The 27567-nt window shown below is 33.0% G+C and overlaps 1 protein-coding gene across 2 annotated transcripts; it reads right to left on the reverse strand.

The window, feature by feature from the left end:
• Nucleotides 1-1166: 1166 nt before the first annotated feature.
• Nucleotides 1167-26861, reverse strand: LOC135848982 (sodium-coupled monocarboxylate transporter 2-like). Of its 2 annotated transcripts, none has more exons than XM_065369097.1 (12): nt 26588-26861; nt 14036-14266; nt 6954-7087; nt 6682-6870; nt 6385-6542; nt 6165-6305; nt 4705-4923; nt 3240-3358; nt 2997-3151; nt 2354-2628; nt 1940-2040; nt 1167-1867 (listed from the first exon to the last, which is right to left on the reverse strand). In XM_065369097.1, the coding sequence occupies exons 2-12, from the start codon at nt 14232-14234 to the stop codon at nt 1599-1601; spliced, it is 1959 nt and encodes a 652-aa protein (XP_065225169.1). In that variant the 5' UTR covers nt 14235-14266; nt 26588-26861; the 3' UTR covers nt 1167-1598. The 2 variants fall into 2 exon arrangements, with proteins under 2 accessions (XP_065225169.1, XP_065225170.1); XM_065369098.1 differs by lacking the exon at nt 26588-26861 and adding an exon at nt 18132-18280.
• Between the last annotated feature and the right edge of the window lie 706 nt (nt 26862-27567).

The following is a 27567-nucleotide window of genomic DNA, read 5'->3' on the forward strand; positions in this document are numbered from 1 at the left end:
TTTTTTTATATTTTGTATTTTCATTATCTTTCTTTTTACAGTTTGTACGTTTTATTTAAATTGAAATATCTTTACTTTTTTATATTGAAATTTATTTCTATAATTATTGAGACTTCATTTTATATGTAAATGTCGTGCTCTTATAATGTTTGAGTAAAGATTTGTTGTAATTTAGTTTGCGTTTAGCGATGTCAATTTGACGATATTATGGTATATTTGATTTTTGTTAATTTTTACAGAAGTGCTTTTTATACGTTTGATCGAAAAATTCAGTTATAGGAATGATCTTTCTAACCATAAGCTTCTTCCTTCATTTTTGTATGATTTAATATTTTGTATTGTACCAATAAAAATACAAATACGTAATTCTATTCTCTTTTTATTCGGTTCAACATTACTACGTATACCAGCAAGTTTTCAAGTCTTACATTGCCAATATCGTTCTCTCTGTACGAGACTCATTTGAAATACAACAACCACTACGTAATTAAAAAAGAAAGATGTTGGTTAGAATGTAGTGATGGGCCGATTATTAATCGATTAATCGAATAATCGATTAATCGGCCTGAAAAATAATCGTTTGGCGATTATTTTTTCTTCTTCCGATTAATCGATTAATCGATTATTTTGAAAAAAATAATCGATCATGTTTTTATAGGGTATTTGGCGTAAATTTCATCACAATCTTGCGTTTTCTGGCGTTAAAATTGAAAAAGGATAATTTTCAAAACCGTGAAAACAGAAATATTGACCAATCCATCTTGTATTTTCATCATTTTCTCCAGAATAATCACATTTCTGTCATTCTCTGTTATTTCAACGGTCAATTAATTAACATTTTTACGTTTTTTTCAGCAATTTTGAACATTTTAATGTGATAAAAAAATAATCGAAAATCATCGATTTAATCGATTATTTTTTCACCGATTAATCGGAGTCGCGATTATTTTTTTGGCCGATTAATCGATTTTCGATTATTTGAAATAATCGATTTTTGCCCAACACTATTAGAATGTCTTCGTCGTTTACAAATAATTCTGAGTGAGTAATTGACATCTGCATTGAAAAATTTTCCGATTTGGTGCTAAGCATCAATCGATGTGTGTAATATGTATAGGTACGTATAAGTCAAATTCTACAGGTTTCTTCGATTTAAGAAACAAATCGACACCATTAGAACATTTTTATTCGTAGGTGCATATTGACGAAATCGAGTCAAATGAGCATTTTAATCGATAACGAAACATGAAAACTTCTATTTAAAAAAATCTGAAAAATCACATTTTCCAAAAACTCGAAACTTGTCATTACAAAGAAGACAACGAACGAAATCAACTGCAAGTAGGTATACGACAAAACGAAGAAAATTAAAAATTAAAAAAAATGACTAAAAAAATTCACATAGAAATCGTCGCGTACTTATTACAATCTCATACGAGTTACCTATAGACTAAAATCACAATATCATTAAATGACTAAAATCGATGGGCACAAAAAAATACAATTAAAACACTCCTTGAAGCGAGTGCGGATAAGATTTTTACATATTATTTACAAAAGGTAACGCTAATCCATCTATGTAGATATAATAATGTTCCTCAGCTAATTACTTCTTGTCCACGACTATCAGTATCAGCATTAAATGCATCGTTGGTATAACAGAACATTTTCGACGATTTTTCATCAATTGTATCAACTTGGCTGGGGAAATCTTGCGAGGCTAATTTTTCACTCATACTAGGAACTCGTTTAGGTCTAGGCGAACTTTCGCCTGTGCAGCAACTTGGCAGACAGCATAGCAGCTTGCATAATTTTCGCGTTATTGGATGCAATAATGATTCGCTGTATTTATGCTCGTCGCTCGAACCTACGAATGAAAAACGAGTTGTAAATTTTCAAGAATGAAAATAATATACGAGTTTGAACTGATGAAACTCACCGGTGAAATAACTTATGATGGCGCCTACAGTGACTGTAATGAAGCAGCCTATTAAAGCGTAATACATGTAGGTTATGCGGTAAAACGTGGTGAAAATATCGCTAGAAAATAACAAAATCGATTAAAATTTGTATTCAGTCATAACTAGAGCATCTATCACTATCGAAACGTTCAATTTTTCGTTTAGCTTCTTTAAATATTAATATAGACCTATGTTATGTTCAGTTTTCATTTTTTTTTTTTTTTTGTGAAGAACATCGCAAGATGAAAAAATTGCTGACAATTAAAAAAATAATCACCCCAATTTGTTCTTTTAAATATGATGTAATAAGACTAATTTCAATAGAAAATAGGTACCTCAACTTATCACATCAAATCTGAATCCCCTAACGTTTCGAATTTCAATCAACTTACTTATTCTCAGCTAGCACAATTTTCAAATACGAATCACCAGACGTAGGTGGTTCGACTAAATCATCGACAAATTCATTCGGATATGAATGGGGCACCAAATGCGCAGGGGTAGTAGGCGCTGGGGTAAACTTCGAAACGTGGCTCATGAACGACATATTTGCACAATCGTTCGTGGACGTAGGCATGTAGTGAATTGGCTGTTTTTCTAAAGTCATCGATCCAGCGATTAGCCAAATTGTAACCGCATGACTAGCAATCATTCCAATTGCGGCGCCCTGTAAAAAGAGAGAAAAATCATTTTCGATTTATGCTCCAACCGCTGAAAAGTATTACACTTTAGAGTAGGTAGGAAGGAATTTGAAAGTGTGGCGTAATTGATCATTTTATCGAAAATCTATCCATTTTATCGTTCATTATCAATCACAACTTGATAAAAAAAAAAAAGATATAAAATGACGAAGTGCTTATATACGTAAGTATGTACAGATTTTCTAGTACGTCATACGAAGCGAAGTCAAGCATGAAATGCGAGAGCTGATTACGTATCTGACTTGAATAAGATATCAAAAATGTTCATTAGGTATTCTACATTATTGTGGGGAATTTAAACCCCTCAAATTAAAATCCAGCCAGCTCAACTTACTTTCCAATTAGCCAGTGGAACGAACATAGCTAAGACGAAAACTCCCACTAAAGGTCCACTCGTCGCAGAAGTCATCAACATGGACGATTCGATTACTCCGGAAAAATACGACACCATAAAGGCTACTCCGGCGATACACAAGCCTAAAGCACCGCCTGTAAAAATTAATTCAAATTACACCTAGTTGTTCGTAATGATCCATTAAAAAATAAAATAAGGGTGGTAATTATTTCAAAAATTAACCTGTTAATTTAATAACAAAAAGTTGATTTTTATCGCTTAGATGTTTCATAGCTCTTGTATGCGATAGGAAATCTTCCCAAACGACGGTAGCCATTGAATTGAGATTTGATACAAAGAAGCTAAAAAAAAAAAAAAATACGAAAAATTAGAACATTTTTGTGATAGTGATTTTTGGGTCACTATGCTGATGTTGAATTAGTAGCGAGAGGCATGAATGGAAAAACATTCATATTGCTATGTGTACGTTTGTATGAACTTCAAAGACCTTGAAAATCGAAATCGCACGCAATGAAACATTTTCTTCTTGCTTTTGTTTCTCTTTTTTCAACATAATCCGTCGTTTATTATTTAAATCGTGATAATTTATTGTAAACTCTCTTCTTATCAGCAGGGTTGTACAAAAACGTGTTTTTTTTGAAAAAAACAAAAAAAACGTTTTTTTTTGTTTAAAACGTTTTTTTTGTTTTAAAACAGTTTTTTTCTCGTGTTTAAAACTATGCGTTTAAAACGCGTTTTAAACACGTTTAAAATGTGTTTTAAACACAAATTCATTTGTTTTGGGTTCACCAGACATCAATTTTTGAGATGCGACGTCATAAAAACGCTATAAAGCACAAGAAATATTGAAAAATTGGTATCAAAACACAAAATTTGTCTCTAAAAATACAGTTTGTTCTATTTCACTTTTTTTCAACAAAAAACTAAAAAAAAACGTGTTTTTTTAGGAAATTGGAGTTGAAAAAAAACGCGTTTAAAACAAAAAAAACACAGTTTTAAACGGCTTTAAACGGTTTTTTTTGTTTAAAACATCGTTCTGTTTTTTTTCACTTGTTTTAAACGTGTTTTAAACATGTTTAAAACATTTTTGTTTTAAACGTGTACAACCCTGCTTATCAGTGCAAAACATGAAAACTGGCAAAATTTGTCTACCTATCTTTATGAGATTTGAATTATCAAAATGATACCTAAGCTCTTGATCCTATAATAAATTTTCGGACATCTTTATTATATGTATTAATGCCTACTCAAACATACCTACCTTTTTTTCTTTAAGTACATGAATTTAATTTGAAAAAACAAAGCAATTTGATTAAATCAACAATCATAATTTCATAAAACTTTCGTACAAATTATTGAGGAATTTTGGATCAAAAAAGTCTTTAGATTTTTCATCTACATACAATACATACATATATTTTTTACCAATTCGTCTGAACTTCGCAGACCACAGTGGTTTTCTGTTTTGCTTGTTTTTTATTTTCATTATTGACAAGGGCTAGGTACTTTTGTAATCAAGTCGTCATTTCAAGAACATGAGATGAGATAAATGTGTAGACAAAAATATGTTTCCTGCATGTACAATTGTACATCGACGGATAACGTGATACCTCTATCCATATTATCTTTTAAATTCAAGAGGTATACTCTACACCCTACTTCGATCCTCGATTGAAGATTGAATTACCTAAGTCCTCCGTTGAACAAGCACGCCATTGTTAATCCCAAAAATCCAGGTAAGAAAGTGAACTTGTCTTCGATGTAAAATGGCAAAATTTCATCGATTTGCGAAATGTACCCGAGACGTTTTGGATCACAATCCGCGTAATGAGCAAAAACGACCATACCGACGACCCATGATAAACTCATCAGCATTGCCATGAACGGTACATTCAACCACAATGTCCTGTAAATTAAAATTAAATTAGAAAAATTCAGAATGTTACATTACAGGCCTAATTATTTTCTACTTAGGTATTCGATTGAGATTACAAAATGATTTCACCACTAGAATACTCTCCTCCTCTCCGCAGTTCCCAACATCCATCGTAGGTATCATATTTTGTCAAATCAACGAGTAATAAGTTGCCTACGTTTATTCCTTACTTCCAAGTTATCAATTCGCAATAATCAAGGCGTTTGAGTATGCATTTTATTAAACATTCCAGTTCGAATAATGTACAGCAATAAATACAGAAGGAGAATGTAAATACATATCTTTTTCTCACTCCACGTTTCTTAAACAATCTCGACAGTATAAGCTTACAACGCACTTACTTCAGTATTTTTTTTCAAATAAAATTTAATCAGCCCTCTAATTTTTAACGAATGAGTATTTTTCCGTCAATAAAAATGCAGTAAAAATTTTCCAATTCTGTATATTAAGGCTATAGCCTATAGGTAGTTATAGGTACCTACCAAAAATTACAATCGTTAATCGCTTTCAATCACTCGACAGAAAGTTTTCCTCCGAATAACAAAATCATCGAAGATTACGCATATCAAATTCAAAGCACCTAAGCTGAAGAGAACTCAAATCAAGAGTTCTGTTGATAAAATTCAACTTGAATTTTTTTTCGGATTAACGAATGAAAAACAAATTGAACTAGACAATAAAGTTAAATTTAGTAGCAGCTTATTATTGGATATTTTTTCCCCTTCATCGTATCATTCGGATAATTAATTAAAGGATTAAAACTTGGTAAACAAAGCAAGTTAAGCACGATATGGAAACATGCTAGTTCAATTTTGAATTCTAGAAAATCATATCACTCGTGCGTGCGAAATAAATGATTAATTTTCTCCACTTATAAATGTTCTATTTTCAGCGATCATGCCTCGACTTAAATCCACGTTTTTAATCAGTCTCCTCTCTTGTAATTCCTCTTTCGATACAATTTAGCCAGTAATTTTTATCATACTCTAATAAATTTTTAAACCAAAAAAAAAACATGAACGATTTGAAAGGGATTTTAATCACTACTTAGGTTCGTGTAAAATAATTTTTAAAAATTCCAGTTTTCATGTGGCTGGGGAGGGGGATTCAACGAGGTATTTTATCAACCGAATAAACTGATTGATAATAATTTTACTCATATGTACCTCGACAAAAATTTTATAATCATTACATGTAGTCATACTACCTACCTAACGACTTTCTCTTGGGTTTTCATGCTGAGATATCGTTGAACGAAACTTTGCTGACATCCATAAAGCGACAACGATATGAAAAATTGTCCCAGCAGAGCAGAAATAGTGGTCACTCGTATTGTAGGATCAAAATCGAAGCTGAAATCAAAATCGATTGTTTTTAGTCTTAATCTATGTCAGTTCTTGTATCTATTAAAAAAAAAAAAAAATTACATACTTGAAAAAATTCAATCTTCCACGTTCATACGGTTTTGTAATAACGCTGAGTGGACCGTCTTTGGCTGTAAACGTACCTTGGATTATGACAGCTATACTGCAAGCGATCATTATCAATCCTTGGATCACATCTGCCATTATGGCCGTTCGTAATCCTCCCTGTAAAACAAAATGTTCCGAAGATATTGAATCCGTATATAACTTTTTTTTATCGGTTTGACCATTTCCAAACCTACAGGTGCTCCCTTCATATACGTATACGTACAATTTACAGTGAGGATACTAAAATTCAACTTACCATCGCGGTTAAAACAATACCAATCATGGCCATAGCAACGATCGACATCCAATAAGGCACTCCGATCACCGTCTTCAACGCAACACAGGGTGTGAAGACTGTAACTCCTAAATTCAACAAATTCCGCATGACGTATGTGCCACTTGCTAGGCATCGCACTAGTCGAGAGTTAAATCTCAAGTCCAAATACTGTAAAAAAAAAAAAAAAAAGAAATTAAAAATTCCTGCCTCTAAGTAAGGTACATATTTTATCCATTTATAAATTAACCAACCTGATAAACTGAGGTAATTCCTAAACTGAAATAAACAGGAACAAAAAAATAAGCAACGACAGGGAAAGCTAAACACATTCCGTACATAATTTCCCACATCTCGCTGCCCCTATAGAATAACTCCGAAGGGTATCCTGTGAAACAGAAAAAAAAATGAAAAAATTAAAATCAGCCAATGAAGGGTAGGTATCCACAAGTAATAAATAGGTAGGTATCTACAGAGTACAGTGTACACTGAAATGTAAATTTTCCTCTCGCATTCCTTTGAAATTAAAAAAAAATTAAAATTCGCCTTGACAATAACCCGAAACCAAAGAAATCAAGTTCAGCATTAACGCTCTATTGTTTTACATTACGTAGTCTCCAGAACAAATCTATGCTTTATAGACATGAGATATTTTGTGTACGCAAAAATTTGCATACTTCTGTGATAAACGTTTCATGAATATTTACGCCGATATATTCCAAATATTTTTTATACTCAATCAAGCGTAACTGGGCTTTAATTTTTCCTCGAAAACTTCTTAGAATCATTCATTAGGTAATCGTCTGTCCGCATTGAGCAGATAAAAATTACATTCTAGTGTGAGTTATCGACACGTGGTGTGCGCGCATTTGACAAAGAATAGGTAACGTTCCTCGTTGTCGTCGGCTTTCAATTGATCTTCTGACATGTGATTTGAAAAATTGGCGAAATTATTCTTCTCCAAAAATGTTCAAAACAGGAATTCATACAAAAATAATCGATTACAAATATGTACACTTGTACAGGGTGCCCAGATATATCGAGCACCCCTAAGAAAGTTTTTCATTAAAAATATAGGTTGGCAACGTGAAATAGATGCATAATGATTGGTGGAATGTTATCTCTCCAGTCCAACAACCAATCATGTGCTATTATTATTATCATTCATTGTGACCAACCAAAGTATTTTAGTAGAAAACTTTCCTAGGGGTGCTCGATATTTCTGGGCACCCTGTAGGTATTGTAGGTAGGTACCTACTTAGGTCAAAAATTCACTTTTGATTGAAATTCGTGAAATTTCACGGATCAACACCGATCAAAGCTGCAAGTGCTAAAGTTCATTTTTATCTTTTCCAGAGTGATCTGAAGTTCATCTAGAAAATTAAAAAATCACTGGAGGATCCATGTAGATGTGTCGGAGTTGAATCCATGATAGTGGTTCGTTTTTCTCAAACAAAGTAGGTACCTATACCTATTTCATGAAAGTTTAAAAATCGTCTTTAAAAGAGTATTTTTAAATTTTTAAAATTTTCAAAAATTCAGAAATGAACTTTTAGCTTTTAAAATTTTAATTACAGGTATTTTAAGACATGCTCTTTCTATCAAGCTTAGTTTCGTTCAAATGGAAGAGTATATACCGACTCAAAAAAGATTTCTTTGTGATTTTTAGAAGTCCCCTTCCCCTCAAAAAAATCATTTTAATTCAACAGGTCAACATTGAATTAATAAATGATTTAAATGTGACCAACTGATCATGAACTGGTTTTTATCAATTTAACTAGGTACATATATACAATTTTTGGACCATTTTGAACCCTACATGGCCCTCAATTTTCCATTAATACAATTGAAATTTTTTGGGACACTGCCCTAAAGCTGAGTAATTGAGAAATTCCCTCGTTAGAACGTCATTCCACGAATGCAATTATTAATTATCGCCACTTTTTGCAGTCAAACGCGACTACATAATTATAAAATCATTCGATCGAAGAACAACTTTATTCCTAGAAATTCATACATCACCAAGAATTCGTCAAATCGCCTGCTGTTGATCTACTCCCAAAATACTGCGTCAAAACACGAGCAAAAAACTTGGACAGAGTACAATAATTTTTCCCAATACGTAAACTACTTCCACTCTCATCACATCATCACAATGAAAGGCAATAAAAATTGTACATGAATGAAAGTAAAATTTGTTCGCTTTGAACTCGACATCCTTGAGAATTTTATATTAAACACAATAGGCCCCACACATGGTGCAAATTTAGAGCACAGATCGTCAGTCAACTCGACTCGAGTAAGAAGTTTTCTCTTTCAGTTATAGTCACGTCGCGTCGTCGACTACTCGCGAGTACGTCCAAATACGAGTAGGTAAATAACAAATAAAAAACAAATAGAAAAAAACTCGTGCTAATCTCATTGAAAAAAATATGAGTAATCAAAGCTGATAAAAAAGTTCTGAGTCAACTTGTAAACACTTTCCTCTTACTAGCTCGTATACCTATCAAATAAGGAACAAGGAAAACCGCATAGACCTTAGAGTAAGTAGGTACCTACCTACTCGTATCAACGTGATGAATGCATTACAGTGAAGACAGTTAAAGACTTTAAACTTTCCACTCGCGATCAACGAGGGTATACCCTCGTTGATCGCGAGTGATGAATTATAATTCATATTTCACACTGCGCAGCAAATTACAGCTCAAAAACAAAGTGTCATTGGCAAATAAATCAGCTATTAGGTCGAATTCAAGATATTATTGATATGTTCGGTTTCCTTTTTGCTATTGGTCGATGACACAGTATATAATAGAGGTATCTACTCGATCCATTACCAATTTACTATTATGTATCGAAAAGACACTCCATCTTTTCAACTAATTTGTAAGGTAAAGGTTAACGTGACAATTGACATGTGCGCCGGGTGCGCATTTACGACGTCAGAATGTTAGAATGAAAGAAGAAGACGTCTCAATTGAAATCCATAAACACAGTCGGCGTTCAAAGTGATACGGTTCACTGGTTTCTCGTATGCAGTGCATATGCTATGCTAACCCATAAAATCGCCTACATAATTAATTACTCGCGCTATAGCGAGTCATTTTAACGAATTGCGATGTTATTTACACTACAACAGAATATAAGTACAAAGTTTGCAACTTTTCAAGTAGGTAGTCTATTTCTATTCGTCGTAAGACGAGAATCTCGCGTGCGATTTTTAATTTTTTGACACTATATTGTAACGTAGAACCGGATGCAATTTTATTGAAGGGTATTGAACTCGAAAAAGAAGACTAACTAATTATCGCTGTTTTGTTTTCATACCAGAAAAAAAAACGCGTAACGAAATTTTTTGTCAATTTTCATGACAATTGGCTCTGTTTAAAGTTCCACTGACTGGAGGAAGTCCCTTCTTAGACTTACAATCACAGTCCACAAAATTGAATGAAAAATGACATTCCTGTTTTTAAGGGATCCTTTTTACTATCCGCTCGTTGATGATTCATCTCCAATCCACTCCTAATAATAAAACTAAAAAAAAACTCGTAACAGCTCATCGCTCCCTTAAAAGGTTGTAGGAGAATAAATTTCTAATAAAAGTTATTTTTTAACATCTGCTTGACGAGTTCACTTCTTATAGAAATCCATCGAAGGCTCCCCTTGCTTTTTCAATTGAAAAACTACCCTTCAAAAAAATTTGTGTTTTCCTCATTTTCAACGAAAAGTAATCAACAAAGCAGAATTGTGGTTACGAATAAAAACTATAATGTGCTTCAACATTGAAAACAGCTCTCTAAAAATCACCTAAATTCTCCCAGAACGCATTTTTCAAGGGTACCTGACGATAAATTTTTTAAAAAATTTCCCACTAAAGGAGATCAAGGTTACACGATGCGCTGGTCGTAAATTAGGTAAATAAAACAATAAATTACCGTTGTATGATTAATAATAGGAGCTGTAAACTCTTTAATACATTGTTCATCTAATCGCGCATAGATAGGTACCTATGTTGACATTTCTTCGAAAAACTTTCAAACTTTATGCGAGTCGATCGCGAAATGATCTAAAATTCTCTCAAAAATCTGGAATATCTACAGTACGGCTGGAGACTGCTGAACGACTTTGAAACCACCTCCAATCGAATTCAAAATTTTGGATTTTCAACTTCATTGGATAAAATTTTGTAGAATTTTCAATTTTTCAAAAATTTGCTGGATGATCTAGAACTTGCTCAAACTGGTTAAAACCGTTTCCAATCGATTTGTCGGACTGAAAATAGGGCATACACCAAAATATCTCAGCTTTCTAGGTTTTGTTGAGATTTTGATTCCCCTCCCCCGCCCATCTTGGGGGCAAATTTGGTTTTCAAAACTTCACCGAAAATCGAATTGGCTGGTGATGTTTTTTTGCATGCTCTTTCGATTTAGCTTCGACCGAGTGAAAAAATTTCGTGTCAGTTTAGATACCACCTTTGTTAGTCTAAAAACAGTGAAATTTTATCGAATTGAAAATTTATTAGATTGAAATGAATATAATCCGGAGACGATTGGGACTAAAGGGACTTTGCAATGAAAGAGGGAGGGGAGCGCTGGTTCAAAATTTCAAAAACCAGTATTTTCATCCTTTCGTTCACCGTGTCGACTTTTTCTTCTCTTCAATTTTCCAAATATTCGGGAGATTTCAATGTTCTCCCTCGTTTCATTAATTCACCATCAACAATAAGTCCATCGTGTTTCAATTTTCTTCATATGAGCCATTTTAATTTTTTAGTCAAAAAGGTAGGTACATATTTCGAAGTGGACGGATTTTCATCATATATTCACTTTTTCAGAAACTTTGGAGACAAAGACAAAAGATTTTTATTTTTGGATCAGCATCGCTTTGCTCTTCACGAAGGTGGTAAAAGGATGCTGGTAAAAAGTAAAATACATAGGTATTGATTTGACTAATAATGTGTAGGTATCATAAATGTTTTCAAAATTTTTTTTTGCCAAAACATACATGTATGTTCAGAGTATTACACTATTTTTATTTTAAAAGAGCGGAAACGAGGCCTTTTTTGATAGGTATCATACACGTAAGTTGTATTGTAATCATTTATTGGTATGGTTTTCAAAATGTGTGAGTCATACGAGTATTATGTCTGAAATTGTAATCGCGTTTCCATTCGGCGCTCGTCACCTGTCAATTTGTACCTCATTGTGCATCATAGGACTTGGCGATCATTTTCAAAATACTCATACCTATCAAAGTCGATTTTGGAGGTCAAAAATGCTAACTGAATCTTGTCACTTCGTCACCTCCAATTTGGCTGAAAGTTGGCTCTCTGAAAGTTCACCTATGTCAGCCACACTTCAAAACAAAATTTTCAGCTGCCGAAGTCAATCATAACGCTTTCTGGAACGATTTATTCAATGTGCTGGAGAAAACTAACTTCTGCTGAAGACTCGAGTCGATATCGCCTCGAAATGGTCAAAATCGATCCTGGAGGCCAACTTTTGTGATCAAACCAAATTTCAGATCTTTATTTCGTGGTTTATTATTTTTATAAAAACCGTGTTGGTAAATCTGTTAGCTATACTTACATATAAATACAATTTATCAGCCGTTTTAAAATTCACCGAAATTCAAAAATCAATTTCGGCAACTGAAAATTTGGTTCTGAGGTGTGGGTTACATGGACTTGTAGTGAGCCAAATTTCACCAAATCAAAGCTAAGTAATAAAAATTGACAAACATTCCTTTGCAAAAAAAAATTGTGGGTATTTGAACAGGTAACCTTTACTTACGTACATTCCAAATTTTACCCCATTTGACTAAAAAATACCCCAGATGAAGCTAAAAGCATGAAAGTCCTATTTTTTATTACTTTATTAGATTACAATCTTCCTAAAGGGTGGTAATAAGATTATGATTATGTGCTTTAAAATCATCCTTTCCTACGACAAATAGGAAAATGCAAAAAAATTGAAGAAATTGGTTTAAGCCGATTCATTGATCTTCCTGCCATATAGCCTTTGACCAAATCAACATAATCTAATTCATACTTCATAGCTTTTAAAATAATAGTAGGTATAGGTACCTATTTAAAAATAAATATCGATTCCACTCTGCCTAATTCATAATCTGATGGTATCATAGATCTCCCAAATCTTTAAAAAACTTTTCGACATCGTATTAAAGCTGAGCTTACAAAACGTGGTTCGAAAAAATTATAAAAATTAAATCTCTCCAGCAGTTTGACTCATTAAGCATACGGGAAAAAAATCTAAAATATCTACACGTGAAAATGCATCCCAAAAATAGATTCGCATCTCATCAATGCACAGAAAGAAGCAGCCATAAGAAGTACATACCTACTAAGAATACATGCAAATTTTATAACTACGTAATACTCTCTAAGAAATCCTAACTGCGTATTACGAAATAGGTAAGTAAACCTTAAACGAACATTTTCATAGTTTTGATAATAAGTAGGTACCACTTCACGATCCAACTTCATTAAAACCTATAGCTGTACCAATTCTTATAGGTAGTAAAAGTAAACAACATCGAGCTTATCAAATTCGCAAATTTCCACAGGTATGTAAGTATAAGTAGGCAGTTGAACTTCAATGACGACAAATCAAACTACACACGAAACAATATTTTAAAAATGTGAAAACATTCAGCATTCGTCAGCCCATGCAACGGACTATGTACGCGAATAATTCGTAATACAATAGGGGAGGTAGGTGGTGCGGGGTGTGAATTTGAAACAATGCCAATAACTAAGTAGAAGTGATGTTTATAAGCAGAAGATGAAATTTTAGACAAGTACAAATTGATAATTCTTACATAGACGTACCTATAATCTTTTCGTTATCATCTCATCAAAGGTGCGAAAAAAAAATACATATGGTCAGATTTAAGTAAGTAAGCATGTAGTTAGTTAGTTATGAAGGTACCTCTATAGTACAGTACCCAGTCTGTAACTACATTAACCAGACTATCGGTGTAATTTAGATAAACGCGATAAAAATAATTTTTTGAGTACCTACACAGGTAAATATACCTATTCGTATTTCGTAATATGTACAACGTGACAATCAAAGATCACATTGTACGAGTACTATACCTAATCGCCGCCAACGTCATTTTGCAACTAATCAATTACCACGTTTTGGTTTAATTGCTTTTTTAATGCAGATGTTAATTTTTATTACCTATACGAGTAATTTTTATAGCCTATTTTAGAGAGTGACAGAGGTAAAGAGCTCGGCTCGCCGGGATACTGGAAAACAATATGTAGAAGTAGGTAAATCATACGATTATACTATCAGGTGACACTTACCAAGGAAAACTCGTACACCCAAGAATCCTCTGGAAATGGATAGCAGCATAGCCCACGTGGATGTGGACCTTCCACTGGCGAAAACATAGTCTGCTTTGGTTTTTTCCTTAGGTCCGGCGAAATTGTTGTAGACATTGAAACCTAATGTCGCGACTATCAATAATCCGAATACGACGTAATCCACGAAGAGGCTGCTCATCACAATGTCGAGCCTCTAAGTACACTTCCTATCTGTAACAGAAGAACGAAAACATACGATAAGAATAATAAGTATTTATAAGAAACAACTCAAAATAGTCCACGCCCCCCCCCTCAACCACCAACCAAAAAAATGATGGAGTAAAATTTCACCTGAAGTAAGTATAGTAGGCAATAAGCATCGGCATATGTACTGTTCTTAAGTACCTACATAGGTACCTACACCTAGTACCTACGAGAATAAATAAAATAATCAATTCTTGAAATTTTTTCCACACGATAACAATGTGTTTAACGTGAAACACGATTCAACAAAGAGTAGCCAGTCGTGTCGATTGCATGGTGTGTAATTGTTGCAGAAAATTTCCTCATTTTATTATACCTACGTTTGCAGAGCATGCAGGGACGAAACTAAGCGTTCTCTGGAGGCGGGGGGGGGGGTGGGTCAACCAAAAATTTGTCGACTGATGTGAGAAAAAAATACAAATTTTGCAGAGTAAAAAGTTGAGTTATTTTTTTAATGCGAAATAAAAGATAAGACAATTTTGCCTATTGATATAATGTGTAGACAAATTTTATTACGTATTCATAGTGTACGAGTATTTATAAGTTATAGGTAGGTAAATGTGAAAAATTTTCGTTTTTTTTTTAAATTTTTAAAATCCTCAAAAATGGGATTTTTTTTATTACAATCTAGCTTAAAAGCGTAGCAAGAAGAAAAGCTTTTGAAAATTCGTATTTTAATATGCGAAAGAACAATGTCTTTTTATATGTGAGGAGTTTGATTGTTTTGGCTAAATTTTTTTTACGAATTTCGGTTTTGAAAAAGAAAAGCAAAGAGGCCCGAACGAAGTGAAGGCGGAAGCTAGTAAGGTACCTAGAACAGATATTTTTCAGGTGCAGAAATTCAAAAATAGAAAAGCGAGGGCAAAAAATTTCAAAAATGTGCAATTCAAGTTTCAAAAAGTCGAGAAATAAGTCTCTTTATTAAGATTAAAAATGTTCCAACTTATTAAAAATTCGACAACTTGAGGGAGGGGGGGTCCACATCCCTCTTAATTTCGTCTCTGAGAGTAGGGCACTCTATACTTATTACTTATGGCAACCTCCGATAACTAAACCTACATAAGTACATAACTATGTATGTACCAGGTACCTATTTTTAAATTCATTTGTTGTAATCCACGTGCAAACAATTTTTATTGTATCGTTTGAAAAGAAATTGATAAAGCTCGTCTGACAAAAAAATCAATTTTATTGCGCTATGCTTTTGACTTTCGTGGTGGCATCTGATTCGCGATAATCGTACTCTTATCTTCGAACACATTAAGTTTTCGTACTTACTCGTAATCCATAAGTACGTACAAATAAGGTACCCACAAATCTTAGCGAAATCCGTGAGTGATATTTAAAGAGTATATTTTAAATTGTCTGATGAAAAATTTTCGAAAACGGTGTCGACTTTAGATCGATTTCTAGAAAAAAAAATGTCAGAGTATAAAATTATTATTTATCGAGAGAATGCGAGTAGTTTTTGCCTGAGGCTTTTAAAGGTGCTGTCAAATGACATCTTTCAATTTTTTTCGCGTTTTTCAAAAGAATATGAAAATAAAATATTCGTGGGAAAATTAAAATAAGGAGAGAAGAAGGATTTGACAGACACTCTCATTCAACGAGACAATCAGAAATGATTCATCATTATTGCTCATGGCTTGTTCAATACAAATACAAAATGAAGATTTTTGAAATTCCTGAGAACAGGGGCCTAAAAAAATGCTGCAAATGATGTTAGATTGATGGCTATCCACTGTTTGCAATACTTATCATGCTAATTTTTTTTGAAAAGATAATTTTTTTTTAATACTCATTGATATTTTTTTTACATAAAAATGACAATTGAATTGACATGAATTTTAAAACTCTCGAAAATAAATTTTTTAGAAGTTTTCAGTTTTTTAATGTTTTTTTTAAAAAATTATTTGAGCAATTTATTTTGCTTGTTTTTTCTCGTCATTTTTCTTTTCAATTAAGTACATATTATGTAGAACTAGATTTTACACTTTTAATCAAATAGTTTTCAATTCTTTGGATTTTTTTTGAAATGGATTTAAAAAATTTTTTTACTAAAATTTGTTCCGAAAAAGAATACTTAGGTACTTACTCTTTTAAATTAGGTATACATACATAATCTGATTTTCCTTAAAACAAATAAGGAAAAATGTGCTTTTCAGATCCATCATGATTTCAGAATTGATCGCCACACAGTGGCTTTTGATTTTGAAGCACGTTTTAAAAAACACAGAATGGAACTGCGCATGATTGTGTAGTTGATTACTCTGTGTTTGAATTGGACATAAAATTGCGTAATAATGTGATTATTGTCAAGAGTTTGTTCTAAAAATCATTTCAATAAGTTGATATCACAAAATTTCGAACAATTTCACATCAATTTAACAAAAATTTACTGAGAATCGTTACTTAATTGAACTGAAAGTTGACTAATTTTTTCATTATTTGAAAACTCAAAAAAACATTATTAGAGCATAATAATGTCAACAGTAGATAGATTTGGTAACCGTCCATTTCTTTTGAATACCCAATTTATGAGAAATTGGGAAATTTTTGCTGTACGTTTCTGTCTTTTCATTTTAGCGCTTCAAAACACGGGAAAAATTTACATGTATGTACTTCGCGAATGGTGGTCTATCTACTCGTATAGTACTTTTTCTTTCTTTATAAATACTCGAAATAATTATGTCTAAATTTTGGATTTCATCTTTACATTCTTACACATACCTCCGCTCATGAACCAGGCCAGTCATTTTTTGATCATTCAAGTTCAAAATAACTTCAAGGGAAGTGTCTCTAACCTGATAGCAGCTTTTCTTTTCCATTAATTACTATAAGTACAACATAAAAAATAGTATGACTAACCCTGCATTAAAACGGACACTCGCTTGCGAAAACATTTTTAAAAATTTGGTCAACTTATCTAATCGCACACACCAGGTTATACACGACGAGCTACGATATTTTGATAAATATACATTTACAAATTATTATAACCATAGCATGACGCATTGAAGCATCATTTGGTCAGCCAATTTTTTCTCCGTATTATGTATGATACACAAAAGACATAAAATTATTTTTACGTATTCGAATTGCAAATTTTTTTCAGCACTGGGTATTGCAACAACTTGAATCTTTCGAAATGCTCAAATTTTCGTAGTAGAGCACTCTGCCTAGCCAAATAATTTGCATGAATTTCCACGAATTTCTTTTTCCCAAAAAATATATAAAGATACTGAATGGAGGTACCTCTAACTGTCAGATTAATTACAATGACGCTTATTAGGTATAGGTATTCGAAATTCGCTCGAATAATCGTACTCGTTAGTAAAAAATAGTTGCAAAAATGAGAATTTTATTGCACGATATTCGTTCGCGTATCTACGTCATTATGATGTATTCGAAGCCTAATAAAACCCCTGTATTCCCCGAACCAATATTTGAACAACATGATGATTAAAATTCTGCGCAATGTAAGAGAAGGTATCAAGTCATTACATCAGGTGTTACGGTGTTGGAAAAATAAGCACGACGAAGCGGAAAGTTTTCTGAAAAAATTCTGCAACTGATTTTCAAACGTCTTCGTCAAGAATCTGAATAATATTTTTGAATTTTTGATCCTTTATTTTTCGTGATTACTTACTAGTAGGAGCGTAATTCACTTTCTCTCATGAAATGAGAATAATTGAATATATTCTGATGGGCATTTTTGAGTGTCTTTTTTTAATTTTAGAATTATCACTGTTACATAGGTAATTTAGTTACCTATCTAAGCTCGGGCGAATTCTCATATGTTGGATAGGTATATTTTGAAGAATACACTTACCGAATATAACAACACATGATAATTACGGTAGAAAAAAATAGCTTTCTAGCCCTTGACTCAGAAAAAAATTTATTCACATAATCACACTGAATAGAAAAGGCAAATGTACTGAACTACATAGAATTTTTTCTTCTTTAAAATGAGATTCATGGTGTAACCTAATTTAAATTTAACTCATCTTCAATTAAGATTAATAAAGATTCATTAGGTACCTAAGAAGATAACATTGATAAGATATTTGACTATAATATAATCACGATATATTTTACATTAAGGATTTCATTTGAATTATCTGTATTAGGAACTACATCATAGGAAAAATTTTATGAACAAAATATTGATCAATATACTACCCAAGCAACATTTTCACCACTCCAAAAAATTGATTATTCAAAAGATGCAATGATTTGATTTTTTTGTACTGTATGTGCATGTGTATTACATGGTCTAGAAAGGTTCACACATGGTGTAAAAAAAAACAGGCAGCTAATGATTTATTCAATATTCAACTGACAACTTTCAAAGCTTCGATCGTTTGTACAATAATAAAATGGGCTGATGTTTTATATCAGCGTTTTTGAAGCCGACTTTTTGAAAGCAGAATCCAGAAAACCCTCTTCACCGACATTTTACCTATATTGGCTGCGTTATAAAAGATCACTGACCATGTAGCAATAACAATTTTTTATCAATCTCTACTGTCTCTACCAGCCTTCGATCAATCAGGACACTATAAACATTAGTTTTGGCGCATGAGCAGAAGGTTTACCTGGATTCTGCTTCTAGTGGAGACAAATATATAAGAAGAAATAAAAACATTTTTGGCTACTCGAGCTTTTATGACGAAATATTGTCAAGTCCCCTGAATAATTTCTGAGCACTACCACCCCACAGAACCCTAGCTATATTCCTCCCTCCAAATAAGTTTTTGCTCGTTTTCTCCACTCCCAAGGGTTTGATTTTATCGAAAAAATAGTTATGTATATTCAAGTTCTATACATTAAATTATCTACAACTTTTGTCTGAAAATGTTTTTCATAGGAACAAGAGGAGAAGAGGTAGGATACAATGGCCAATTTTTATACCCTGAACACGAATCCTTGGTGTCCCCGCCTACCTGTCCCTAGTGAGCTTTCCCCGCAATTGTGAATTTTAGCCCTCCAAATGAGGTTTTCACCCCTCTCCCCTCCCCAAATTGCAGTCCTAGCCTAAAAAGAGGGTCTATGAAAGTTGCTCTCTTGTTCGTTTGTTGTTCTACGTCAAATTTCTCATCAAATGACCTATGAACCAACTTCATAAAGGGTGTAGGTGTAGAGATACAATCAATCAATCTTCAATCGCACATTTGGGGGGCTAAAATCCACAATCGGGGGAAATCTCACTAGGAACAAGTGAGGACGCCAAGGATTCGTGTTCAGGGTATAAAAATAGGCCAGTATACCAAAATTCAGCTTCCGCTCGAGTTTTTTTCTATGGCCTCACTATTTTGCTAACTTCGAGTTGTTGACGTGTGGGCACTGAATTGAAGGAATTACTTATGCACATAGATTCACTCCGGTCAAAAAAATTTCACGTTTTAAATTTTCAAAAATTTGCCAAAAACCTAAAAATCAACTTTATTATTCAAAATTGGAAAGTGTGAGTCAGGCCTGTTGGACCAGACAGAATAACCAGACTAATGACCGAGACCGCACCTAAAAATGCCCACAAGATGAGTGAACTGGACCGGGCCTGACCTGGTATAAAATTTTCATATGAAAGACCCCTATTAACCTTGGACCTTAAAAATGTTCCTTGTTTTCACTAGACAAAAACCACAACCCTCTGATGAACATTTCTCACAAAATTAACCTAATAGTAGATGACCCATTTCATGAAAACTGCTACAAACAGACTGCAACCATGATCGCTCAAAAAGTAAAAACCTCACTGTTCCAGGATATTTTGATTTTGCTCGATGTTTTCCTTTCCTCCAAACTTCCAAGCTCGCAGAACAGAAGGTCGTGAATGTTCCGAATTTTTAATTTTAAGCATCAATTCTCCCAATTGGCACATTAAATTCAAACTCTATGTGACCCGCTTTGACAAAATCGACCATTTCAACTAAAATTTCAAAAAATGTTATTTTTTAAAAATCTGATCTTTGAACCCTTAAAATTCATTTCAAACGTCATTATATAGGAATCTTTTTTACGTCGAGACGGTTGATTTTGTCAGAGCGGGTCACAATACCTAGTGATGATTAAAAAAGTAAAGCAATGACATTTTTGGACTTTTATTTGGTAAAACTGATTTTTTTGAACCATTTTTTGGACCTGAATCAACTGACGGCCAGTATAAAAATTCTAGATGATGACCAGACCAGAACTGACCCACAAAGACGAAAAAAAACTGAGACTGAAAAACAATGAACAAACGAGATTATGAACGGAACCAATAACCCAGAGCTGTGGGACCGAAACGATCCTGAAACTGGAACCGATTAAATTCCGATATCCGATTCTAGATTCAAATCCAATCCTAAAACCTAAATCGTTATTTTTCTTGACCCCAAAATTGAAAAAATCCGAGAACTGATATAATTTTGAACCTAGAACTGAAACAAAATTGTTTCGGTTTCAGAATTTCAATTTTTGCCTTTTTCCAGCGATTTTATTTTGATAAATTGTCATTTTATGATTTTACATAATAATTTGTCATCATTCATTCTGATTAAAATAAAAAATAAAAATTAGAAATTACTCGACGTACTCATTAAGTAAAATATGCATTTAAAACGTTAAACTCTAATAACACCATCAGATTCCCCATGTCAAAATGTCCCATTTTTTAGACCCCTTGCAGGGTCCATTGGTCAATTTGGGCTTAAAATTGGTTGAAATGGAAATCCCAAAACTGGAACCGATTCATCCCACAACCAAAACAATTTTTTCAATCTCGAAACGAACTCAAAACAGAAATGAAAATTTAGACGAACAAATCCTGAAACAAATCTAATTCCGAAATGAATAAATTTTGATCTCGAAACCGAAATCCAATCCAAAAATCGTATTGGTTCTACAGCTCTGCAATAGGTACATTTTATCAGCATTGAGCATGACCGACAAACCAGACCAGACTGGACCCTTTGAGGCTTTGAAAGCTCCAAACAATGACCTTGATTTTAGAGCGACTGCAAAACCCGAGTGGTCCTACAAGCCTGCAGGCTGTGAGTTCAAACGGACTTCGGTAAAAAAAAAAAAACAGATCTCAGATCACTCATTCAAAAAGATCCAATTAAAATTCAATTTAAACCATTCATCTTACAAGAAAAAAAAATCCAGTAAAACCATTTTCATGTTCTTCATTTTTGCCTACCTATTGGAATTACCTATATATTCAAGTTCATGGCCTATATTTTTATTCATTCGTTAGTCTCAGTACACAATACAATTTACTTATTTAGAACAATACGCTCATATTGGCCAAGGAATTTCTCAATTCTACTTCTGCATGAAGTAATCATCTCATGATAATTGAATAGAGGAGGTGGAGGGTTGTAAAAGTAGTAAGGCAGAGTTGTAGTTCGAGTCAACTTCTCACGTATGAGTAATTGACGTTGGTGAAGAAAAGTTGTCAAAATATCGGTGGGTCTAACGTACACCAAGTTCAAGTATAGGTACGTTTCATCCCAAAAACTCATTTATTAAAATTTTTAAATATACGATTATGGCTAATTGCGTAAAATGGAACCGATCACAATAGAATTTTTTACATCGAATATCGATTATGACATTAAAATTCAAATTTGCCTATAATAGTATACCCGTATTAGATAATTTTAACCTTCATTCAATGAGCCCTGCACGTGTATATAACCTATAGGTACTAAGCAGACAGATTTTTATAAAAATTCGACAAACAGACAGTGTAAAAATACCTACTTAAAAATTCGCCTTAATATACACGTAAAATACGAGCTAATCAGTCAGGATACCTAGATAAACACATTAAAAAAGCGAGCGATATATCATTTTTTGTTTAGTTTTCGTAAAAATGATACAACTTTCAAGTTCAAGAATTATTTGTGTAGTAAATCAATGTTAAGTATTGTACTTGAATACCGTTACTAATATCCATTGTACACGGTCAGCGTTTAAATATCTACACATATGTATGTACCTACATTTGTACGATTGATGCTAGTATTAGATGTTTTGAAAATTTAACTTGCGACAGGTCGTTTTTCAGACAACGCTTCGTAATTTTATCAACACCAACGTACTACATTTAATGAAGACGTAATAGGTAGGTAGGTATACAATATAAATGGACGAAGATACGTGTAACTAGTCGCAAAGAACTGATCAAATTTTCATTATCAAATGCAGGTACCTTAACCTATAGGTACCCAACCAATTAAACGAGTAGGTATTGGTTATGATAGGTTTATGGATTTTCTATTTTCTATCAGCAGTACCATCTACCGTAAGCTTAACATTCGACAAACAAATTTTCGTGTCTCAAATAATTTATGTTCGAAACGATCAATAGTTATTAAATATTTAGTTAATATGACATAGGTAGTTAGGTACCTACCTAGAAATTTTCGTCAACTTGAAACAAACCGTTACTCGATGATTTTCAAAACAAACCCTACTACACCAACTACCAACCTTTACCTATATGCCAGTAGAAGTAAAAGTTTAATGTAGGATGACCTTCAGAACGAAGACATTTCATCCTACGTTTCAAAATCATAACAATTCGAACGATTAGGGAAACAAACAACAAAACACTTTTTTCAAGAAATGAAATCATCGAGATAGGAAATTTGCGATGAATTTTTTCGAATACTTATCTAGGTATGTAATATACTCATTAGGCTTATATTTCCAGGAACGGGAATTATGCGAATAATTTATTAATGCCTAAGTAAGTATATTCATCATGACGTCAGATAAACAGAAAAGGCTTGGCAATCAAAAAGAGAACATTGAATCAATTTCAAGATTTTGTTTCACCAACATTTTATGCATGTACAATCGATGAGTCATCCAAAAAATTTATACGTAATTTTGCGAATCAAATTAATTCGAGTTTGTATGTACTTTTTATAAATTCCCAATATCAGAGGCACAGTCATTTGATATTATTTTAAGAAAAACGTATTCTTAGAAAAAGATAAGCAAATGAGAAATTCCATTTAGCACTGCACATAAAAAGATGGGTAATTAAGTGAGTACTTTTATGTACGTCCACCTGTCGGCATGTCTATACAGTTCCTGAAATATGTATTATTCAAGATACTGCTTCCAGTCTCCCTCTTTCCTTCGCATACTCGCACGAGATCAACGAAAAAAGACCAGTCTTACGGTCTTACCAAATTCAAGGACACGTTTGTGAGAAAGAGCATAGCCGGGTAAAATAGACAATTTGGCCCTATCCTCGGATTACAAAACTGTTCCGTATGGTCTAAAACCTTTGTGATAAAATTTTTAGATCGCCAAATCACCTCTAACTACTTCAAAATGGGGTAAAATTGCAATTTCAGTTTAAAATTTCCCACATTTGATAGTTTTCATCCGATTTCTTTCAAATATGCAGCGATGTTAGATACTGGGTCATTCCACGTCAATTGGACCAAGAAGTGGTAGGGGTTTCGGCGATTTTTTTGAAATTTTTCCCGTGGAAAGACCTTCCGAAGGGATGACCAATGGCGCAAATCGCAGCCCTCTAGCCCATTTTTAAAGGCAGCCAGGGGGTGTCAAAGTTTTCAGTGAACCTAAAATATCATCCATTTCAGCAGTAGATTACTTGATAACCGCGATACCTACCAAAATGGAACATTTTCCCATAGTTAGGAGTTTTGAAAGGCTTTTTGGTGGTATTATAAAAATCAGTGTTGCCACTTTTTTTCGTACAAAAAATTAGCTCAAAAAGTTTCGAAACGTAGTTTTCATATCGTTCCGACTCTCAAAAATTCTGAAAAAAAATTTATTATGGATAACTTTTTATGCTGAACAACATATTAAAAAATTGAGATGGTAACATGTTGTAAAGTTGATTTTAAAAAATTGAAAGTTTTCAAAAAAATGCGATTTTTTGATTTAAAACATGAAAAAAAGTTTTGACTAGTGAAGTTGACTCATTTGACCCCTATTTTTACATATTCGTCGAAAAAGTTGAAAAAACCTCTTCACTCGATGAAATAAACTCCTCACAAAAAAATCAAAATTCGAAAAGATTCAAAAAATGAACGAATTTTGATTTTTTTGTTGTGGGTGTAATTGTTATCAACTTTTTCATGAAATACGCCAGAAAGAGGTCAAAATAAGACAACTGAATAAATTTAAACTTTTTTTGATGTTTGAAATTGAAAATTGAATTTTTTTGAATTTTGATTTTTTTGTGAGGAGTTTATTTCATCGAGTGAAAGGGTTTTTTCAACTTTTTCAACAGATACGTAAAAATAAGGGTTAAATGGGCCAACTACACCTATCAAAACTTTTTTTTATGTTTTAAATCAAAAAATCGTATTTTTTCGCAAACTTTCAATTTTTTAAAATCAACTTTGCAACATGTTACCATCCCAATTCTTTAATATGTTGTTCAGCATGAAAAGTTGTCCATAATATATTTTTTTCAGAATTTTTGAGAGTCGGAACGATATGAAAATTACGTTTCAAAACTTTTTGAGCTAATTTTTTGTACGAAAAAAAGTGGCAACACTGATTTTTATGATATCACCAAAAACCCCTTCAAACCCCCTAACTACGGGAAAATGTTCCATTTTGGTAGGAATCGCGGTTGTCGAGTAATTCACTGCTGAAATGGATGATATTTTAGGTTCCCTGAAAACTTTGACACCCCCTGGCTGCCTTTAAAAATGAGCTAGAGGGCTGCGATTTGCACCGTCGGTCATCTCTTCTGAAGGTCTTTCCACAGGAAAAATTTCAAAAAAATCGCCGACCCCCCCCCCTACCACTTCTTGGTTCAATTGACATGAAATGACCCTACTACTATCTAAGGGTTATTCATGGGAATTTTTTGAAATTTTTTCAAGCATATTTTTTGGGCAAAACACGGCATTTTTGGTCTTTTCTTTCAGAGGTACAATTACGAAAAATATATATATCATGTATCTCACCTACATGTACAACATATTTTTTTTTTAGTATTTTTTATATGTACATAATGTAGGTGGAAGACCTTCAAAAATGTAAAAAAACTGCTATTTTTCAACATTTTTCCCGCCAAAATTGGTCAATTCGTGCCAAAAAAATGTTTTCTCGCAATATGTAATAAAAAACGCTCAACTACACCATCATCTCGAATTGGTACCAAATTTGTCAATTTTTTCTCTGTTTTATAATTTTTAGAAAAAAATTGATTCTCGCCATTTTGGGAATCCCTGAATCACTTTTTGGCTCACCCACCCGCCCAAAATTCATTTATAAAATTTCAAACTTTGTAGTACTATCCCAGCACTGAAACTTTTCCAAAGAATTAAATCGTCTTCAACGAACATTATAACACACATAAATCAACTATTCACTGATTTCAATGAGTACTACATACCTCCTCAAGAAATCAATTAAACGAACTTTTATCAAAACCATTAGTTATAAATTCCATGATTGATAACATGATAGGGGAGAAATTCGTCGCGGAATTCTTTACTTCATTTGTAAATTTGAAAGAAAACATTCACATCTGAACATATTGAATGATAAAATCGAAACATTCTCAGATTTCCTCACAAATGAACAATCATTCAAAAGACCTGAGTCATGAATTTGAAAAAAGAAAGGTGGGTAGTGAGGTAGACTACATATGATAATGAAGTTGATAATTATACTACCTACTTGGTGTTTTCTGCATAATTAATCGAACATTAAAAAAAATTGTCCACAAATCTCAATCTTCTACTCTTCATAATAAAATTAAAAACAAACTTCTAAATACGTAAACGTAGGTATAGGTAACTTTTCCAATGATCAGGTACCTAATCATTACTGGTTAATTTTTCGATCGACTAAAAATTCAATAAATAACGTAATGTTTGGAAACTTTACTCATACCTACACAGTTAGAAGCACATTCGTATACAGGTATACCATCGAAACGAAGGTAATTTTTCATATGAAAAATTACACTCGCGAATTAATTAAAACATTTTTCAGCTACACGATAATTTCAGCTATTACGAACACCATAAAATGAAACCGTCAACAAAGTATACGTATAAAAACCGGCGAATATTACATGTCGTAATTTTGAGAATTTTCGTACACAGCCTACCGCAATCAAGCAACAATAATTTGTCTTAAACATCCGGTAAAAATATTCGGTAATTACACATTGAGCGGACAACTACAAAGATGTCTTCATCAACAAATTAAACCAACTATTCTCACGAATTATACCATAACCATACCAAAAAATATAATAATGATAGAAATAAGTCAACTCACCTAGCAAGAAAATCCGAGCAAATATTCGAAACTGGCATCCAAAGTGACGATTGCGATGAATTTTTAAAATGAAATATTCGTAGATTCGCGACAAATTTCGAAAATAAAATAAACGTACGTAGATCGCGAGTTCGCGACGAATTTCAAATTTCGAAAATGAAAAAATATGTTCGTGAATCGTTTACGTTAACTAACGAACTGGGTACGACATCGGAACAACGACACTCATCACAGCTGTACCGATAGATCGCGAATGAACGTGAATATAAGGGAAACCTATCGCCGCCGGTTGCCGGTTACTTTTTTTTTATCAGTTATTCGTAGAGCCTCTGGGACTGGGAGGGCGGTAGGAGAAGAGTTAGCTACGATTAACGATTCATTTTCAAATTTAATTTCATGTTATGACACTAGAAGAAGTCATACTCACGAGATCGAAATTTGAGCATGAGCAAATTATTTTATTGTTTACGAGTGAATGGATGATTCGAACATATTGTGATAAAGCTTGGGTACCTACTTATGATAATTAATTTAAGAGTAAGAATAGGTAAACACTTATGATAATACGAGTAGAGAGTGGAGAAAATTGCTGTTAAGGTGAACGACAAGCTAAATATTCAAGTTCGTGCAATCCGCTCTAATGAGAAATTTTAAAAGCGCATATTCAAGAAAGTGCAGAATGTCAAATTTATTAGTGAGCTTTTTGTTATTGAAATATAAATTAATAAGCATTAGGTGTCTCTATGTGGCGGCGAAGACATTCGACAAAAGAAGAATACCTATCTAATGATTTCTATTACCTATACAATTAAATGATACCTAATGGAAATTTACTCAAACATCTAACAATGCGAGGTAAGGTACTCAAACCAGCAAAAACTATTTTTGAACAGAAACTAAAATAAAAAAAAGTCGAAATAGAATACAGAAATACACCATCAGACAGTAGACTATAAATTTATTTCAATTTGCTAAACATT

The sequence above is a fragment of the Planococcus citri genome, chromosome 5 (genome assembly GCF_950023065.1).
Source record: "Planococcus citri chromosome 5, ihPlaCitr1.1, whole genome shotgun sequence".
NCBI lineage: Eukaryota > Metazoa > Arthropoda > Insecta > Hemiptera > Pseudococcidae > Planococcus > Planococcus citri.

Bases quoted from the DNA above. Each gene is read 5' to 3' on its own strand.
- LOC135848982 (XM_065369097.1), bottom strand. From the start codon at position 14,234: ATGAGCAGCCTCTTCGTGGATTACGTCGTATTCGGATTATTGATAGTC. The intron at 6,543-6,681 runs GTAAGTTGAATT...TTTGTTTTACAG, and splicing joins GTATTGTTTTAACCGCGATG to GGAGGATTACGAACGGCCAT. The intron at 4,924-6,164 runs GTAGGTAGTATG...TTTAATTTACAG, and splicing joins ACCCAAGAGAAAGTCGTTAG to GACATTGTGGTTGAATGTAC.